We start from the raw sequence: 21,338 nt of genomic DNA on the forward strand, positions 1-21,338 counted from the left end.
GGTGATGTTTTCGGTCGAGACCCTTCTTCAGATGTCACCCATTCCATTTCTTCAGAAATGCTGCCTGTCCCGTTGAGTTACTCCAGCATTTTGTGTCTAGCTTCAGTTTAAACCAGCATCTGCAGTGCCTTCCTACACACTTTCTTTCTTTGATTCTGCTTTGAACATCAACTATTTTAACTAGTAATGAAACTTGAAGAAGTTGAAGTTTCATTCATCTCACATTTGAGACAAAACAAAGCCATCCGCTGACCGTCACTGACATCTCTGTGCCACCGACCTCTGCTCCATCCCCCGATAACCCTTTATCTTGGCACCTGTTTCCATGTCTTTTAAAATGCCATCTAAAAAAAAATACCCGCCATGCTTTGGGCCCTCACCCCTAAACTACTGTTTCCCTTTTTCTCCTGCTTGATGTTCATCTTTCTTCCATCGTGTGAAGCATTCTGAGATGTTTTCCTTACGTGAGGAGAGCAATAGAAATGTAAGTCGTTGTTGCTGTTGTTGTACTTTCCTTCCTTTGCTAATTGCTTGGCACGGTATCAGAAATGACATTGGAGAAACAGAGCAGACCACTGGCTGAATGGTGCAAAGGAGAAATCTGGGATGTCTGGTGTCAGGAATACTCCCTGCCAAGACACATTTCCAGTTCTTTCTGATTTGTGGACAATTGCCCCACATGTATGCAGAGTAAATACACTTTTTTGGTATATGGGCAATCGTCTATCATACATTAAGAACATCACTTTCTAATTGTAAAGTTAACACTTCCATGAGGATTTACAAGGGTGGAAAAAAATAATACATTAGTAACTCAGTAAAATTGATGGGGTCAAACCTCTTCTAAGCTCCACATGCATCTGTTGAAAGATGAGCCAATAACGTGATGTTTTTGGAGCAGAATTGGTCCATTCGGCCCATCAAGTCTACTCTGCCATTCAATTATGGCTGATCTATCTTTCCCTCTCAACCCCATTCTCCTGCCTTCTCCCCATAATTCCTGATACCATCAAAGGCTCTAAAGTGACCATGTGCTTTGCAGGACATTAGTTGCAAGACACTTGTTGCCGAATGTGTCAGAATCCAGCAGAGACACGAATATCCAGAGATTTCCCAGATCTCAGGTTGCAAAATCTGCCCACTGATCCCATGTCAGGTTAACCCTGCGTGAGCCAATTGAAATTAATGGGAGAATTTGGCTTTTGCTACAATAGTTGGAATAACTTGATTGAATGTTTTCCTGTTTTCAATCATAGTTTCTTTATACTATTTATTGCACTCTCAGTTTTATTATTATTTGAAACAGTTCCTATAAGGCTTTGAACATTTGTGAACAATGAAAGTTTTGACAACTGCTGAACCTTTGGATATGAGATCTCACCAGCTGTCAAAGCCATTATGTCAGTGCAGCCGGTCACTTGTGTTGGGAGAAGCCCTGGACTGCCCTTGTCCATACCAATGGGATCTGTCCTCTCAGCAGAGGACCCTGCAGTGCAATGCACTCCAATGACCTTGGACCAGGGAAATATTTTCAACTGGTGTCCAATATCAGGTTTAGGTCCACAAGATATTTACTCTGCTTGTTTAAATGCAGCAAAATGTACATATTGGGAATTTTTTTTTTTTAAAAAAAAATATATATTTTGAAATACCCAGATATATTGCAGTTATTGCTTCAAATAACATGTATATGTTGAAATTCATTCATCAGTCTGTCATCTGTCTGCAGTGATAACTGCATTATTTGGTAGTGACAGAGTGTTTTGCTTTGATTTAAAGATTCATAACATTCACTGTGGTATAGTGTTGTCCCAACCAAGTTACATGTTTAACAACTTTAGAGATACAGCGTGGAAACAGGCCCTTCGGCCCACCGAGTCTGCGACAACTAGTGATCACCCTATACACTAGCAATATCTTACACACACTAGCGACAATTAACTATTTTTAACCAAAGCCAATTAACCTACAAACCTCTATGTCTTGGATTGTGGGAGGAAACCGGATTGCCTGGAGAAAATCCACGAGGTCACAAGGAGAATGTACAACTTCTGTACAGACAGCACCTGTAGTTAGGATCAAACCCAGATCTCTGGTGCTGTAAGGCAGCAAGTCTACCGCTGCGCCACTGTGCTGCTCTCCAATGCTACTGACCAGAGGTGCATTTCTGGGAAGCAAAGACAATTTAAATTGTAACTCAGATTTTCTATGTCCCAACCTAGCATAGGGTCATGCTCCACATTGTACACTAATATATATATAAATCAGTATGTATTACAACTACAAAACATTGCACCATTCAAATATATGCAATGCTTGCAGAATGCCTCCCTTGCCTGGGTCACAGTATAAACATAAAACACTATCACACAGCTTACACACAAAATAATCTATTTTGCATAATTGTATACTAAACAGAGCCAACTGCACTCTAATGCACAATATAATCCTCCCAACAATGAAGTACAAAAACGGATATAAAAAGAATGAAATTCAGCTTTGGCAGATGTAGAGGATTGTAGATTGATCCCCCCTTTAATGCCTCCTGAATTTCTTTCTGACTGACCTCATCAGGGAGTTAAATTATGCACAACATGAAATGAGCAGCTCATCTACAACCATCTTTCATCAACCTTTTCCAGGCTGAATTTCACCCTAAAATAAACATACAATACAAAGGCTTTTAATGCTAGGATAGTATCTTCAATATGAGCATGAACATGAACAAAAAAAAGTATTATGCAGCCATGCATGAATAAAGATCGAGGCACACTGTCTAAAATTGACTATGAACATCTACAGTCGAGGTGCAGTTTATGCTGAACAGCGAATCCAATCATTTAGACCTGTAACAAATGCAGGCATCTATATTAGCCAGTCAAAGCAAAGCATATCGAAGCTGTACTAACTTTCATGAGTTGTCTCATTTTCTTATTCAGACACTGTGGCTACAGCAAAGCAGAACAAGAAGGGGATGAGGAGCTCTATTTCCACTGTAAGTGTCCTAATTAAGCCTCTAATGTGAAGAAAAAACTGGGACTTTTTCCAAATCACCTTTATTCTCTGAAACCCTTACTCTATAATATTTTATATTTCCTCTCCCCCTGCATCCCAACCTTTTCACCTTTACACCCTGTAATAACTTAGGGTGGAAATAATGAACTAGTGTAATGTGGAAAAAAGTTTGAGAAGTGTTCGAGCTTTATTTTTAGTGATTAAACTACATTATTTCCACTAAGTCTGAGACTTTGAAACTCAAATTGAAATCGCTACAGTCAACTTAAATGGTGTATAAAATGAAGACGTTTAAAGAAGGCATGAATATATTTTTAGTTTGTGGATAATTTCTGTTAATTTGCAATGATTAGTTTATTAATTCTGTGTTCAAACAGCACTAACTGCCATCAACATTTAAAGCTGCATTGTGGTATATATAAAGGTCAAGAGGGAGCAGCTGTTGTGAGTCAGATACCTGCTGATTTCTCCCAGCAGTTTCTATTGTATTATACTTGTATCGGATCCAGGGTAAGGCGGGAGAATGACAGTCAGAGCAGTGTACTGTTCGGGATGTCAGATGTGGGAGGTCATGGTGTCGGATGGCCCTCCAGACGTCCACATCTGCACTAGGTGCAGCGAGATAGGGCTCCTAAGGGACCGTATTAGGATCCTGGAGCAGCAGCTCGATGACCTCTGTCTGGTCAGGGAGAGTGAGGAGGTCATAGAGGGGAGTTATAGGGAGATGGTCACTCCAAAACCACGGGAGAGAGACATGTGGGTCACGCTAAGGAAGGGCAAGGGGCAGAGGCAGGGACGAGTGAGTACTCCAATGTCGGTACACCTTGGAAATAAGTACTCCTGTTAGAGTACAGATGGGGGTGACAGCCTGCCCGGGGGTAGCGAGAGCGGACGGGCCTCCAGCACAGAGACCGGCCCTGTTGCTCCTGAAGGTAGGGACAAAAAGAAGAGGGCAATAGTAATTGGGGACTCTATTGTTAGGGGGTCGGATAGGCGATTCTGTGGACGCAGTCGGGAGACCAGGATGGTGGTCTGCCTCCCTGGTGCCAAGGTCTCGGACGTGTCTCAACGCGTCCAAGATATCCTGAAATCAGAGGGAGAGGAGCCTGAGGTCGTGGTACATATAGGTACCAATGACATAGGTAAAAAAGGGAAGAGGTCCTGAAGGGAGGATTTAGGGAGTTGGGAGGAGAGTTATGGAAAAGGACCAAAAAGGTAACAATCACAGTGAGAGTAGGAATGGAGCGAGGTGGAGGATAAATGCGTGGCTGAAAGACTGGTGCAGAGGGCAGGGATTCAAGTTTCTGGATCATTGGGACTTCTTTTGGGGAAGGTGGGACCTGTACAGAAAGGATGGGTTGCACTTGAACCCGAGGGGGACCAATATCCTGGCGGGGAAATTTGCAAAGGCCACTGGGGAGACTTTAAACTAGAATGGTTGGGGCGAGGGACTCAAATAGAGATAGCTAGTAGACAGAATGGGAAGCAGGAAGCAGAAAAGGGAAGCACTCGTGCACAAGAGGAGAAAGAAAAAAAAGGAAATAAACAGAGAATAAGAGGCGGGGGGTTTCTTAAATGTGCATATTTTAATGCTAGGAGCATTGTAAGAAAGGTGGATGAGCTTAGAGTCTGGATAGACACCTGGAAGTATGATGTTGTGGCGATCAGAGAAACATGGTTGCAGGAGGGCTGTGATTGGAAACTAAATATTCCAGGATTTCGTTGCTTCAGGTGTGATAGAATTGGAGGGGCAAGAGGTGGAGGTGTTGCATTACTAGTCAGGGAAGATATTACAGCAGTGCTTTGGCAGGATAGATTGGAGGGCTCATCTAGGGAGGCTATTTGGGTGGAACTGAGAAGTGGGAAAGGGGTAGCAACACTTATAGGGGTATATTATAGACCGCCAAATGGGGATCGAGAATTGGAAGATCAAATATGTAAGGAGATAGCAGATATTAGTAGTAAGCACAAAGTAGTGATTGTGGGAGATTTCAACTTTCCACACATAGACTGGGAAACACATTCAGTAAATGGGCTGGATGGTTTGGAGTTTGTAAAATGTGTGCAGGATAGTTTTTTGCAGCAATACATAGAGGTACCTACTAGAGGAGGGGCAGTGTTGGACCTCCTGTTAGGAAATGAGACGGGACAGGTGGCGGAGGTATGCGTTGGGGAGCACTTCGGGTCCAGTGATCACAATACCATTAGTTTCAATATAATTATGGAGAGGGTCAGAACTGGACCTAGGGTTGAGATTTTTGATTGGAGAAAGGCTAACTTTGATGAGATGCGAAATGATTTAAAAGGAGTGAACTGGGACATTTTGTTTTATGGGAAGGATGTTGAAGAGAAATGGAGGACATTTAAAGGGGAAATTTTAAGAGTACAGAATCTTTATGTTCCTGTTCGGTTGAAAGGAAACAGTAAAAATTGGAAAGAGCCCTGGTTTTCAAGGGAAATTGGACATCTTGTTCGGAAAAAGAGGGAGATCTACAATAATTATAGGCAGCATGAAGTAAATGAGGTGCTTGAGGAGTATAGATGGGACGACAGATGGCACAATGGGCTAAGTGTTCGGCTGGCAACCGGAAGGTAGCCGGTTCGAATCCCGCTTGGAGTGCATACTGTCGTTGTGTCCTTGGGCAAGACACTTCACCCACCTTTGCCTGTATGTGAATGTGTGTGAGTGATTGGTGGTGGTCGGAGGGGCCGTAGGCGCAGATTGGCAGCCACGCTACCGTCAGTCTGCCCCAGGGCAGCTGTGGCTACAGAAGTAGCTTACCACCACCGAGTGTGACTGAGGAGTAAATGAATAATGCGATGTAAAGCGCCTTGAGTATTAGAAAGGCGCTATATAAATCCCATCCATTATTATTATTATTATAAGGAATGTAAAAAGAATCTTAAGAAATAAATTAGAAAAGCTAAAAGAAGACATGAGGTTGCTTTGGCATGTAAGGTGAAAGTAAATCCAAAGGGTTTCTACAGCTATATTAATAGCAAAAGGATAACGAGGAATAAAATTGGTCCATTGGAGAGACAGAGTGGACAGCTATCTGCAGAGCCAAAAGAGATGGGGGAGATATTGAACAATTTCTTTTCTTCGGTATTCACCAAGGAGAAGGAAATTGAATTATGTGAGGTAAGGGAAACTACTAGAGTTGCTATGGATACTATGAGTTTCAAAGTAAAAGAAGTACTGACACTTTTGAAAAATATAAAAGTGGATAAGTCTCCAGGTCCTGACAGGATATTCCCTAGGACATTGAGGGAAGTTAGTGTAGAAATAGCTGGGGCTATGACAGAAATATTTCAAATGTCATTAGAAACGGGACATCAAAAGTCCCCGAGGATTGGCGTACTGCGCATGTTGTTCCATTGTTTAAAAAGGGTTCTAAGAGTAAACCTAGCAATTATAGGCCTGTTAGTTTGACTTCAGTGGTGGGCAAATTAATGGAAAAGATACTTAGAGATAATATATATAAGCATCTGGATAAACAGGGTCTGATTAGGAACAGTCAGCATGGATTTGTGCCTGGAAGGTCATGTTTGACTAATCTTCTTGAATTATTTGAAGAGGTTACTAGGGAAATTGACGAGGGTAAAGCAGTGGATGTTGTCTATATGGACTTTAGTAAGGCCTTTGACAAGGTTCCTCATGGAAGGTTGGTTAAGAAGGTTCAACTGTTGGGTATAAATGCAGGAGTAGCAAGATGGATTCAACAGTGGCTGAATGGGAGAAGCCAGAGGGTAATGGTGGATGGTTGTTTGTCGGGTTGGAGGCAGGTGACTAGTGGGGTGCCTCAGGGATCGGTGTTGGGTCCTTTGTTGTTTGTCATGTACATCAATGATCTGGATGAAGGTGTGGTAAATTGGATTAGTAAGTATGCAGATGATACCAAGATAGGGGGTGTTGTGGATAATGAAGAGGATTTCCAAAGTCTACAGAGTGATTTAGGCCATTTGGAAGAATGGGCTGAAAGATGGCAGATGGACTTTAATGCTGATAAATGTGAGGTGCTACACCTTGGCAGGACAAATCAAAATAGGACGTACATGGTAAATGGTAGGGAATTGAAGAATACAGTTGAACAGAGGGATCTGGGAATAACCGTGCATAGTTCCTTGAAGGTGGAATCTCATATAGATAGGGTGGTAAAGAAAGCTTTTGGTATGCTAGCCTTTATAAATCAGAGCATTGAGTATAGAAGCTGGGATGTAATGTTAAAATTGTACAAGGCATTGGTGAGACCAAATCTGGAGTATGGTGTACAATTTTGGTCGCCCAATTATAGGAAGGATGTCAACAAAATAGAGAGAGTACAGAGGAGATTTACTAGAATGTTGCCTGGGTTTCAACAACTAAGTTACAGAGAAAGGTTGAATAAGTTAGGTCTTTATTCTCTGGAGCGCAGAAGGTTAAGGGGGGACTTGATAGAGGTCTTTAAAATGATGAGAGGGATAGACAGAGTTGATGTGGATCAGCTTTTCCCTTTGAGAATAGGGAAGATTCAAACAAGAGGACATGACTTCAGAATTAAGGGACAGAAGTTTAGGGGTAACATGAGGGGAAACTTCTTTACTCAGAGAGTGGTAGCTGTGTGGAATGAGCTTACAGTGGAAGTGGTGGAGGCAGGTTCGTTGGTATCATTTAAAAATAAATTGGATAGGCATATGGATGAGAAGGGAATGGAGGGTTATGTTATGAGTGCAGGCAGGTGGGACTAAGGGAAAAAAGTTGTTCGGCACGGACTTGTAGGGCCGAGATGGCCTGTTTCCGTGCTGTAATTGTTATATGGTTATATATTCATGTAAATAGAAAATGCACAAAGAGCACATCAGAGAGATGTGGTGATTTTCAAGGTTGAATTCATCCACTACCATTGATGGACTGTCCATGCTTAAAACACGTTATATAGTTCCTGAAGGCGATGTAGTATATTCCAGTACATGCTGTTTTTAATTTCAGCTTTCCAGTTTTCATAGCTTTTTTCTTTTGAAAATGGTATGTAAATTTGGCAAGAGGGAGCATAGCTGAAATTGAACTGAAATTCAGAGGTAATAACACTGGAAACACAATGTTCTTATGTTGCAGAACAACCCTTCCAGAACTGAGCTGGAATACATTTTGGCTTGAACTGATTTTTGGTGTACAAGGTGGCTGCCAGATGCAGATGCTAGGCTCTTCAAATATTGTTCTTCCTTTATCCTTGCCATTTTCTTATAATTATACAGAAGGAGGACACAAGGCCCATCAGGTCCATGCTAGCACTCAAAGAAGCAGCGTCATTACGTACATAGAACATAGAAAAGTACAACGCAGGAGCGGGTCCTCCAGTCCACAATGTTCATGTTGAACGTGATACTAAATTAAACTAATCTCCTACATCTGCATGTGATCCGTATCCCTTCACTCCATGCATATCCATATGCCCAACTTCAACCCATCAAATGCCACTATCATATCTGCTTCCACCACCATTCCTGGCAGTGTGTTCCAAAACCCCACCAACCTGTGTAAAAATGATTTGCCCAGCACGTCTCCTTTAAATGTTGCCCCTCTCTCCTTAAAGCTATGCATCTAATCTTTGACATTTCCACCCTAGGAAAAAGATGCTGTCTGTATACACCACCTATGCCTCTCATGATGTTAATTACTTCTGTCAGGTCTCCCCACAGTCTCCGATGCTCCAGGGAAAACAATCCAAGTCTGTCCATCCTCTTCTTATAGCTAATACCCTCTAATCGAAGCAGCATTCTGGTAAATGTCATCAAAGCCTCTACATCCTTCCTGTAAGAGGTGACCATTAGTCCCATTCTTCTTCTTTCCCTGCAACATACCCTCTCATACACGTGCATAAACTCTCCTTTGCTTCTTTTTGCAATGAACTATACCAATACAATACAATGCAATACAATTTATTTGTGTCATTTGAACCTCATTGAGGTTCAAATGAAATTTGGTTTCTGCAGTCATACACACAAGAAAAAGAACCAAGACACAACACAATTTACACTAACATCCATCACAGTGAATCTCCTCCTCACTGTGATGGAAGGCAAAGTCTTATCTCTCCCCTGCACTCCTCATTCTCCTCCCGATGTCAGAGTCAAAGCCCCCGGCGGGCGATGGTAAGTGTCCCGCGGCCATTAAAGCAACGGTGTTGAAAATGATGTAAGGCCCCACTCCAGGTAATTTTCAACCCCGTAACTCGGGCGGGAGAAGTCGCCGTTGCGGAAGCCCCAAAAAGCGGTCTCCCACCAGGGACCCGCGGGCTCCCGGTGTCACCGTCCACCAGACCTGCAGTTGGAGCTCCGAATCTCCAGGGTTGGGTTGCAGCCGCGCGCCACCACAGCTCCACCCGCTCCGAACTCGGCCAGCTCCACGATGGTGGGTAAGTCCGTAGCTCCGCGACTGGAGCCCCAGGTCGTTCCGGTTGGAGGCCGCTCCACGGTGCTAGGCCCCAACGACAACAGAGACCCGACAGGGAAAAGGTCGGGTTCTCCGTGCAGGGGAAAGATTAAAAAAGTTTCCCCACCCCCCGCCCCCCACACACATACCCAGTTAAAAAAAAATCACTTTAAACTACATTCAAACATTCAAACGCGACAAAAAAAAAAAAAACGACAGACGGACTACCAAAAGGAAAATTTACGGTAGCTGATCTACGAAGTTGGCGATTAAGCTGAGGGAAGACAGGTTTCTTCTCTTATGTTGAATTGGAGAGTTGGAGAATAGAAACATAGAAAATAGGTGCAGGAGGAGGCCATTCGGCCCTTCGAGCCAGTACCGCCATTCATTGTGATCATGGCTGATCGCCCCTTATCGATAACCCGTGCCTGCCTTCTCCCCATATCCCTTGACTCCACTAGCCCCTAAGCTCTATCTAACTCTCTTGTTAAATCCATCCAGCGACCTGGCCTCCACTGCCCTCTGTGGCAGGGAATTCCATAAATTCACAACTCTCTGGGTGAAAAAAAAATTCTCACCTCAGTCTTAAATGACCTACCCTTTATTCTAAGATTGTGACCATTCAAATTTTGACAACAGAGCAGGATTCCTTATTTTGCAGTGAAATACTTTTATTTAAAGGCAAGATTAAGGCAGTCTTACTATAATAGTTGACACCGGGAGCTTCTTTCTGTTTCTCTAACTATCCCTGCTATGAACCAAACCCTACCTTATGTTCGCCATCATAAACCATGAATTCATCCTCAGCTTGAGCAAGGATTTACAGATTACTAACCAAAGATAGGGAACTTCTGATTAATGGGAAGCTTTAAAGAAAAAGCTGGGCTTGTTTGGAAAAGGAAAAATTAAAGGGTAGTTTAATAGTAGTGTTAAAAAAAGGGTTTTGAAAGAGAATGTGGAAACAAATTACACTGTGCAGCCATTTACTAAAATTCACAGATTAACGGTAATTGTGAGAACTCCAGAGGAAAGATGAGGGAATTATTTTAGATGTACACATTAAAATCCTAAAAATAGAATAATTTGCAATTTTACTCTTGTCCAAAGGTTATTTATGTCTTTGTTTCAATTGGATTGACTGTGAACATTAATCAGCAGTGCTTCAGTCGACATATATACGTGAATGCTCTGTGTGGTTTTATATGCATGATGGGTGGCGAGGTTAAGTGAGTGTGCAATGAACTGCTAATAGAACATATTGTAAGAAATTATAAAGTTGCCCATTTTGAAAGAAAAAAATATAAATGTATATTAGAGGGTGAGAGTTTGCAGAGGTTTAAGATGCAGTGGAATTTAGGTGTCTTAGTTCATGATACATAAAAAGACTAGGAAGCAGATACAGCAAGTAATTAGGAATGCTGGAAAAATATTATTTATTGTGAGGGGAAGCTAATGCAAAATAAGGGGGGGGGGGGATATGCTTCAGTTACACAGGGGACATAAAGGTACATTATTGCATCGAATGCAGTGAACTTGTTGAGGAATCATAGTGTGGACATAGGCCCTTTGGCCCAACTTGCTCACAGCGGCTAACATGTCCCAGCTATACTAGTCCCACTTGCCTGCGCTTGGTCCATATCCCTCCAAAGCTGTTCTATCCATGTAAAGGAGTGATACGTCTCTGACTCTTGAGCTATTTGGTTTCACCTTGTAGGAAGTGATGGTGTGCAACAGCGCCAGGCATCCACCTGAGCCTCCAGCTTAGCCCGGAAGTGTCTCTTTGCATTCATAGTGGCTTTTAAAGACCCGATGATCTTGGTCTCCTCTGTCGACGTCAGAAGCTCCAGAAGACATGAGTTCCGATTTGGCAACACTAAAAACATTATAAAATATGGCATTTTCATTTTCATTTGCATCTGCAAAATAAATTCGATTGAAGTCTATGAAATGAAATTTGGAGGCAGATTGTAATGTGCTAAATGTATGTACTTCGCAAATTTAGCTTTCCCAACGATAGATGAATTTCTATGCAAATCGCTCCAATAGCCGATTCTGCGATCATGACTAGCACATGACAAATGGGCAACTTATTCATCTGACTGCATTGAGCACAGTTTGCCTTTCATAGCAGTAGATTTAGCCAGTATACAATATTGTAGGGAAAATGGTCAGCCAGTTGACATCAGGTAGATCTATAAATGGAGTCATAAACTCCATTTAAAGACCCTATTTTTCATTGACATTGCTGCCCAGATTTGGATACGATATCCATATCTAATTCAGCAGCAACCTTGGGAATAGATAAACCAACTGTAAATGAGAACAGGGGGAATCAATTGACATGCAGTCACTGTAATTTTCACAAACTTGGCTTGTAAGTAATGCATTGTGCAAAATGGATTTTTATTTCCGCTATAAACCTCTGTGCACTCAATCCAGTGGAGCAATAAATGTTCTTGAGCTTATGGAATTGTAAAACCATTTGACTTCTGTTGCAGTACTTCTCATCCTGTTTAAAAATAAAATATTTTCCAGTTTTATGTTGTATCCTAGAGGCACCCAGCAAAGCTGCCAATTTCTGTAATTATCACTTTTATTGGGCATTTTATGTTTTAAGAGTCAATGAATTGCAACTCAGTCCACAACAATGTTATCATTTAAACAATTTCCAAATTGATTTCTAAATTCCTTCTGCTGCCTGTGTGTGCCCTTGTTTGTAACAGTATGGATGTTTCCTTATGTATCAATTGTAGGCATTCTCTCTAAACCCCTTCATCCTTCTTAATTCCGGACAAGGTCAGAAGATTTTCATGCTCCATGAGGCCTTCTCCACTCTGGGCTTTTTTAATTTCCATCAATCACCCTAACTATCAAGTACTTAGTGACCACAACCGAAAAGCAAGTCAATTTCTTTCTCTCCTCCCAAACTTCTTACCATTCATTAAGGGTCTGGACCCAAAATGTCACCTGTCCATTCTCTCTAAAGTTTTTGCCTGACCCACTAAGTTATTCTTGCACTTTCTGTTTTGCTCATGATTCCAGCATTTGCAGTTCCTTGTGTTTGCCATTCATTTGCGTTTGCTTCCAAGACAAACTGGCTATTGTTTATGAGGTTTTCCAATGATTATTTCATGGGTGTGGGCATCATAACTGAACCCGAACCTGCCCTCATGACAGTTACAGGAATCTACCCATCACAGGAATTATAAGAGTTATGATCAGGGAACAAATTTTTCCCTCCCCCACACCAATGAACGCTGAGCACTGTTGTAATACTCCTGCTATAATAACTGAGATTAGGACAACACAGGGATTGAATTTGGGATATCCATTGTTGGGCACATTTTACAGTTATTTATTTTATCATGAAAAAAACATTAATTTTGACTACCATGTGCAGGGCTAATTATTCTGACTTAAATACCTTTTATTTAAGGGCATTGGAACCCTGCATGTGCTTCAAGACCGGAATAAAATACTAATTCTAGATAACAGCTGGTTATTTATAGCATGTAAGGGAAAATTAACTGGGGAATTATTGTCTACAATGTGAGTTCTGAATGAAAGTTGATACATATTAGATCCAATGCTGGTATGAAAACTGATACAGAGATTTTTTTTTAAATGTGTATACTGGAGAGTTGAAATAAAAAGACACTGCGTGTTTCACATTAAGATTGTGCAATACAGTCACAAGATGCAAATTCACTTGTTCTGCATAGATTAGATTAGATTAGATTCCTTTATTCCGGTCTAAACGAAATGTAATTACTGTTGTAAATATGAAATTCAATTGGTTGATTTGTAATGGCCATCCTAGTCAAGCCTTTTAGCTCCAGTGAAGTACACGTGCAGGCGCCGCCAATATTGGCGCCATTATTCAAAGTCCGGTCAGTCCATGCCCGGTGTACTAAGCAGTTCCTGCGAACCAACGTCCCTCTCCTCTCCTCGTCCGGCCATCTTTGTGTCCCGCAGGCACCTCCTGCAGCCGACCTTGAAGGTGCTGGACGCATTAAAACTCAAACTGTCTCCAGAAAGTCAGCTAGGAATTGAATAAATGTCATGTCGGCACCTTTAAATGCACAAATCCTCTGGCTACTGATAATGCATCTCATCAGTCAATCTGGTTTTAGTGCTTTCTGATCAGGTTGTCTGATTTTAATGCTTGGTTAATAGGATCATTTTTCAGCCATTCCTGGACTGAATTGGTGCAAATCTAGAGCGAAATGTAGTTTTGTTCCATCACGTGACATTGCAATTCATCACAATCAATCTTCCCTCACTTTACCCCAGTTAAATTGCCAGGTTCAAGAACATACATCGATCCCGAAACCTACGAGGATCCTAACCGGGCAGTTCATCAGTTTGCCAAGGAACTAGATGCTTCCTGCATTAAGATCGAAAGAGTGATTGGAGCAGGTGAGTCTATAACTGATGGGTTATTGAATTATTCCACTTAAGTAGTATTGGAAGCCATGAATCTTATGTGACAGGACTGTATCTCAGAGCATGAGAGATAAATGATATTTATAATTTTGAGCTGTGATTCAACAGATGTCAAAAGACAAGATTGAGGCTTCTTCTAGCCTGCACCTTATAAGAGATCAAATATAGAATACCTTTTTTGGGGGGGGGTGGGTGGGGGAGTACCATGAGCCCAATAATCATTGCCTCAGAAATATTAACTGCACCTCCCTATCTTATATTTTCATCTATTCCTGTTCTAAAAGCAGACTTAACTCGTTACTTTTGGACACATTATCACACTGCATTAGACAGGCCTGTTGCTAGTAATTTACCTCAAAGTAGCCAATAAACTGAGAATAGTGCATTCCACCAGACTTCTGTTTTACTTATATATGTTTTCCGCATTTCTAATTGAAGTGGAGATGTGGCGGCAATTAATACAGGGTGGCACAGTGGCACAGCAGTAGAGTTACTACTGCCTTGCAGCGTCAGAGACTATGGTTCGATCCTGACCCTGGAGTTTGGACATTCTCCCTGTGACCACATGGATTTTCTCCATGTGCTCCAGTTTCCTCCCACATTCCAAAGACTTGTAGGTTAATTGGCTTCTGTAAATTGTCAATAGTGTGTAGTATGGAACTAGTGTACAGGTGATCGCTGCTTGGCGTTGACTGTGGGCCAAAGGGGTTGTTTCCACACAGTACCTCATATTTTAGCATAAAGATGGGTTTTTTTTTTGCAGAATTTTGATCTTAGTTTAAAAAAATCTTTCTGCTAAAATATCTAAACTTATTATTAAAGGAGAAAGCAAATTTCCGAATAATAAAGCCTTGTTACTACTGGGGCAAGATTGCATTCATGTATTTTGCCTTTTGCATGGGGTTAACATTTCACATACATACAGTGGCTTGCAAAAGTTTTCATGCCCCTTGAACTTTTCCACATTTTGTCACGTTACAACCACAAACGTAAATGTATTTTATTGGGATTTTATGTGATAGACCAACACAAAGTGGTGCATAATTGTGAAGTGGAAGGAAAATGATACATGGTTTTCAAATTTTTTTACAAATAAAAAACTGAAAAGTGTGGCGTGCAAAAGTATTCAGCCCCCCTGAGTCAATACTTTGTAGAACCACCTTTCGCTGCAATTACAGCTGCAAGTCTTTTCGGGTATGTCTCTACCAGCTTTGCACATCTAGAGACTGACATTTTTGCCCATTCTTCTTTGCTAAATAGCTCAAGCTCAGTCAGATTGGATGGAGAGCATCTGTGAACAGCAATTTTCAAGTCTTGCCAGAGATTCTCAATTGGATTTAGGTCTGGACTTTGACTGGGCCATTCTAACACATGAATATGCTTTGATCTAAACCATTCCATTGCAGCTCTGGCTGTATGTTTAGGGTCGTTGTCCTGCTGGAAGGTGAACCTCCGCCCCAGTCTCAAGTCTTTTGCAGACTCTAACAGGTTGTCTTCCAAGATTGCCCTGTATTTGGCTCCATCCATCTTCCCATCAACTCTGACCAGCTTCCCTGTCCCTGCTGAAGAAAAGCATCCCCACAGCATGATGCTGCAACCACCATATTTCACAGTGGAGATGGTGTGTTCAGGGTGATGTGCAGTGTTAGTTTTCCGCCACACATAGCGTTTTGCATTTAGGCCAAAATTTTGGTCTCATCTGACCAGAGCACCTTCCTCCACATGTTTGCTGTGTCCCCCACATGTGGCAAACTGCAAACGGGATTTCTTAAGCCTTTTTTTCAACAATGGCTTTCTTCTTGCCACTCTTCCATAAAGGCCCGATTTGTGGAGTGCACGACTAATAGTTGTCCTGTGGACAGATTCTCCCACCTGAGCTGTGGATCTCTGCAGCTCCTCCAGAGTTACCATGGGCTTCTTGGCTGCTTCTCTGATCAATGCTCTCCCTGCCCGGCCTGTCAGTTTAGGTGGACGGCCATGTCTTGGTAGGTTTGCAGTTGTGCCATACTCTTTCCATTTTCGGATGATGGATTGAACAGTGCTCCGTGAGATGTTCAAAGCTTGGGATATTTTTTTATAACCTAACGCTGCTTTAAACTTCTCCACAACTTTATCCCTGACCTGTCTGGTGTGTTCCTTGGGCTTCATGATGCTGTTTGTTCACTAATGTTCTCTAACAAACCTCTGAGGCCTTCACAGAACAGCTGTATTTATACTGAGATTAGATTACACACAAGTGGACTCTATTTACTAATTAGGTGACTTCTGAAGGCAATTGGTTGCACTGGATTTTATTTAGGGGTATCAGAGTAAATGGGGCTGAATACTTTTGCACGCCACACTTTTCAGTTTTTTATTTGTAAAAAAATTTGAAAACCATGTATCATTTTCCTTCCACTTCACAATTATACGCCACTTTGTGTTGGTCTATCACATAAAATCCCAATAAAATACATTTACGTTTGTGGTTGTAACGTAACAAAATGTGGAAAAGTTCAAGGGGTATGAATACTTTTGCAAGTCACTGTATCTTGTAGAAATTCCCCACTAAGGGAGAGCTGTGACTACATATTCAACAGGTGGTGGGGACCGAGACCTCATGATGCCACTGAAAGGAAACAAGTTTAGTTTAGTTTAGTTTAGAGATACAGTTGTATCCTCCAATGCTGCTGTATTAAGTGTAGGGAGAAATGCCTCACCCTCCCTAACTGGTAACCTGCAACATGACATTCACTTGGAGACTGCAGCTCAACAGAAGATTATATATGAGGACTGATTCTCCAACAATTGTGCCTCTCAGCACTGGCTTGGGAGAAATTCAAAAATTGCCCCTATTTTTGGAGACAGTAAGGCCTTGAATATGTGTTCTCACAAATCATTAATAATATACCCCTGTGCAGAAATAGTTCAACATTTACAATCTGGGTCAGTTTTATAGGTTGGGCTCTTTGATGGGGTTAAAATTTATTTTTGTTTTGAAAGTGTCACTACTCGTATATCACAGTTATACCCTTAACATTGGCCCTGAATAAAAATGGAAGCAAAGTGAAGGCACAAATTTGGAAATAATAAATGATGCTGTATGTCGGTAAACAATGAGGCCACTCTGTCTTTTTCCAAACAAGGCTGGTAACCAGACGTCCTTTGCACAGTGCAAGAAATATCAGTTTATGCCTGCCTATGGTTAACTGCAACCTTAACTAGCACCCAGATCGACCCGGGTTCAATTCTGACTATGGGGCTGTCTGTACGAAGTATGTAGGTTTTCCCCATGACCTGCGTGGGTTTTGTCCGGGTGCTCCGATTTACTCCCACACTCCAAAGATGTACAGATTTGTGGTTCAATTGGCTTGGTAAAATTGTCAATTATCCTTAGTGTGTGCAGGATACTGTTAGTACATGGGGATCGCTGGTCGGCACAGATTCGGTGGGCCGAAGATAATATTTCTGCACTGTATCTCTAAACTAAACAAAATCTATGCAAAGAAGGTAGACACAAAATGCTGGAGTAACTCAGCGGGACAGGCAGTATCACCAGAGAGCAGGAATGGGTGACGTTTCGGGTCAGGACATCTGAAGAAGGGTCTCAACTCGAAACGTCACCCGTCCCTTCTCTCCAGAGAAGCTGTCTGTCCCGTTGAGTTACTCCAGCATTTTGTGTCTACCTTCGATTTAAACCGGCATCTGCAGTTCTTTCCTACACATTAAAGCTATGCAACTGCTTGTAAGCACATTTTAGCATTGCCATCCTCTAATGCTACTGAAAATGATACATAAACTAGGGAAAAAACTCATTTTAGATATTAAAGATTAAGAAGGAGATTCCTCCAGATAATATATCATTTTGAATTTCATCCCCATTTTATTAGGCCCAAACCATTAGGCATGATAACTTCTGAAGCTATTGAGCTTGAAATAAATACAAGCTTAAAATCTCAATTAATTAAAGGTAATATCTTGATGACCTAATCAACAGGAAAGGTTCACTCTAGTTTATGGAAGTATGACATATCCACCCTGTCCATATCATTGAGCATTTGGGATGTGGGCAGTATGGAGTTGCCAGCTGCTGTGGATCTGCAAGCATCTTTTGCCCTGTTCAAACATGGTGAACAACTGCATTTCTGTGGCAAAGGGGAGAGGCCATGTACATTTTATCCTGCAGAACTCACTCTGAATTAAGGCATCACTTTTGTTCCACAGGTGAGTTTGGAGAGGTGTGCAGTGGTCGCCTGAAGCTGCCTGGAAAAAGGGATATACCAGTTGCAATTAAAACATTGAAAGTAGGCTTCACCGAGAAACAGCGAAGGGACTTCCTCTGTGAGGCAAGCATCATGGGACAGTTTGATCACCCCAATATCGTTCACTTGGAAGGAGTCGTTACCAGGGGTAAGAGTCATTTGTCCATTAATTCAGCACCGGATCTTTCAAGGTTCAATCCAGTTAGCACTACTCTTTTGCTTTCCAATAGGTCTTTTCTCCCTCAAATGTTGACTAATTCCCTCCAGAAAGCAGCAAATGGTTCGGTTTCCAGCAACCAAACAAGCAAACCACTCCAACTCCTAATACTGTACATGTGCTGTTACTTTTCTTCCAAACAAATCTTTTTATCAACTATTCAGCCTTGGGAAAGGATATTTCTTTGTTTTCCTGAATATTAACCCATCACAATTTTAATCACATCGAGCAAAGTTCCACCGTGGTTCTAACGAGAATCACCCTGGGTTCTCCATTGTGTCCACATGATTGTAATCCCTTATCCCTGGAACAAACTTAATTTGGTTGAATCAGGAGGCATCTTCATATTTTCTCTGTTTACTTCATGGTTAAATCTGAAGTACTTTCCTTTCTTCACTTTCAGAAGAGAACCTTGCATTTTCCCAGTCCAATTTTATTTTTCTCTATCATCTGTCATATTTTACATTTAAGTGTTTTTGCCAAGTTAGTATAAGTTTTGGATTTGAGTTCATCAGGCAAGACGTTGGTGAGGACACATTTGGAGTACTGCAGTGTACATATTTGGCCACCCTGCTATAGGAAGGATATTGTTAAGCTAGAATGAGTGCAGAGAAGATTTACGAGGATGTTTCTAGAACTTTGAGGGGTTGAGCTGTAGGGAGAGGTTGGGCAGGCTAGGAGTATATTCCTTGGAAAGCAGGAGGCTGAGGGGTGATCTTATACACCTGTATAAGAGCATGAGGGGAATAGATGAGGTGAATGCAGAGTCTGTTACCCAGAGTAGGGGAAACAAGAACCAGAGGACAGAGGTTTAAGGTGAGGGAAAATAATTAATAGGAACCTGAGGGGCAACTTTTTAACACAGAGGGTGGCGGGTATATGGAATGAGATGCTAGAGGAGGTAGTTAAGGCAGGCACTGTTATAACATTTAAAAGACATTTGGATAAGTACGTGGATAGGATGACAATAAAGGTATTCAATTCAATTCAATTCAATTCAATTCAACGTGGATAGGAAAGGTTTAGAGTAAAATGGCCCAAATGTGGGCATGTGGGACTAGTATAGATGGGGCATATTGGTTGGCATGGGCAGGTTGGGCCTGTTTCCTTATGTTTGACTCTATAAACAGGTTCTCCATTGATCTGCTTGTTACATTCTCTAACGCCTGCAAATTCAAACAAGATTTACCTTTCATAAAACCATGTTGATTAGGTTTGATTACATTAAGAGTCCCCAAATGTGTTTATGTGTGAATCACAAACAATTAGCATGCTGGTGCAACAAGTAGTTCGGAAGGCAAGTGGCACAATGGTCTTTATTGCAAGATTGTTGGAGTTTAGAATTATATGCAAGTATTATTACAGTTGTACTCTGATGGGGCCACATCTAGCGTAATTTATACAGTTTTGGTCCACTTATTTAAGGAAGGATAGGCTTTGGCAGAAATCCACAGATTCACTTGACCAATTCATGAATGAGAGGTTGTCCTTCACAAACAGTGAAATAAAAGAGATCTATATTTGTTGGAGTTAAGAGGAATGAGGTATGATATTATTGAAACACAGAAGATCCTAGGGGACCAGATGTAGAGATGCTTCCACTTGTGGGAGAGTCTCAAATGAGGGCACATAGTTTCAAGATTAATGGGAAGTTATTTAAAGCTGAAATGCATGGTTACCACTTCTTGCAGAGAGTGGCGAGTGCTTGGAATTGTCTATTCCAGTGGATTGTGGAGGGTGGATCATTGTTTTTTTTTGAAAAGGGAACAAAATACGTTTTTGATAGATGAAGGAATTTGAAGTTACAAGGAACCATCACAGAAGAAGTGACCGGGTCTAGAGCAGATCAGCTGTGGTCATATTGAACGTCGGGGTACATTTAAGGAGCACAGTGTTCTTCTCCTGCTTCTAATTTCTGTTACCCAGTAATCATGCTGCCTCGTTCTCTTTGAATAAATTGATGCACAATATCCTGACTTGCAGCACAATACCCTGACTTCAGCATGCTGTTGATTCAACAGTACCATCTTAAGAGATATACACACATTGAAGTATCACCCTGAGCATTTGCAGAGCATTTCAATTTATACAATCGCACTGGATGAGAACAGACTAATAAAAACTGAGAGTGTAATGGAGAGCATGCCAGAAGTAACAAAGATTTGAGATTCTAGGTGCTAAAAGATTAAAGAGGCTATCATAGACTTCTGTAATCCCATTAAGTATTGATATTAATCCTTATTTATAATATAATGTTACCTCATTACTGGCCAGATGTAGCCTGCAGTTAGGTACACTTAGCAAGGCGTGGTACTTTTAACACTGCGTTTAAAGTCTTCTATTCATATTAGCTTCAAATATACAATATAAATATAAATCCATCTATTCCATCGTTTTTCAGAATGTTGCCAGCAATGAAAAACCCACTCTCCCATTACAATAGTTTCAAGTCTGTAGCCCTTCATTAGGAATGATACAGAGAAGGGTCGCAGACCTGAAAAGTTAACAGTTTCTCTCCCCTTGCTGCTGTCTGACTTGCTGAGGTTTTAGAAAATAAATGCAGGAGGAGACCATTTGGCCCTTCGAGCCTGGAGTGTTTTCTCCAGTTTCTGTTTTGTTTTCTGCAGTTTCTGTTTGTTTCATATTCCCAGCATCTGAAATTATTTTGATTTTCAATTTAACAGTCATCCTCCTGCCTCCACAATCCCCTCACCAAGCAAAGTCCAGGACATGATTGCTTTACAGTCAACCCAATCCAGTCCAGTGTACGTGTGTAATACCTGCAAAACTAGTTTTAAAATATTACTTTCTCTCCCTTCAGTGGAACAAAGGGGTAGAATTGTGGCTTTGATTTGCCTTGCAGAACCATAGAACATACAATATCAGTCATTTCAGAAATCCTTCTCCCTTCACGTGTGATTATATCAACACATTGCTCAGATCTTAAGTGCTACTTAATAAACAACCTGGATTGCAGACAGTTCCCGGCAGCAGCAGCAGCAAGCTT

General features: G+C 41.4%; 1 protein-coding gene across 4 annotated transcripts in view; it reads left to right on the forward strand.

Moving 5' to 3' along the window:
• epha7 (EPH receptor A7) overlaps positions 1-21,338 on the forward strand; it is a 255,858-nt gene that overhangs the window by 210,520 nt on the left and 24,000 nt on the right. For 2 of the 4 annotated variants that reach the window (XM_033021065.1, XM_033021067.1), the window contains exons 9-12: positions 443-484; positions 2,940-2,995; positions 13,721-13,846; positions 18,077-18,262. In XM_033021065.1, the coding sequence (XP_032876956.1) occupies positions 443-484; positions 2,940-2,995; positions 13,721-13,846; positions 18,077-18,262 (410 nt within the window). The remainder of the gene's footprint in view (positions 1-442; positions 485-2,939; positions 2,996-13,720; positions 13,847-18,076; positions 18,263-21,338) is intronic. The other 2 variants (XM_033021066.1, XM_033021068.1) reach the window with 1 other exon arrangement.

This window comes from Amblyraja radiata, chromosome 5 (genome assembly GCF_010909765.2).
Source record: "Amblyraja radiata isolate CabotCenter1 chromosome 5, sAmbRad1.1.pri, whole genome shotgun sequence".
NCBI lineage: Eukaryota > Metazoa > Chordata > Chondrichthyes > Rajiformes > Rajidae > Amblyraja > Amblyraja radiata.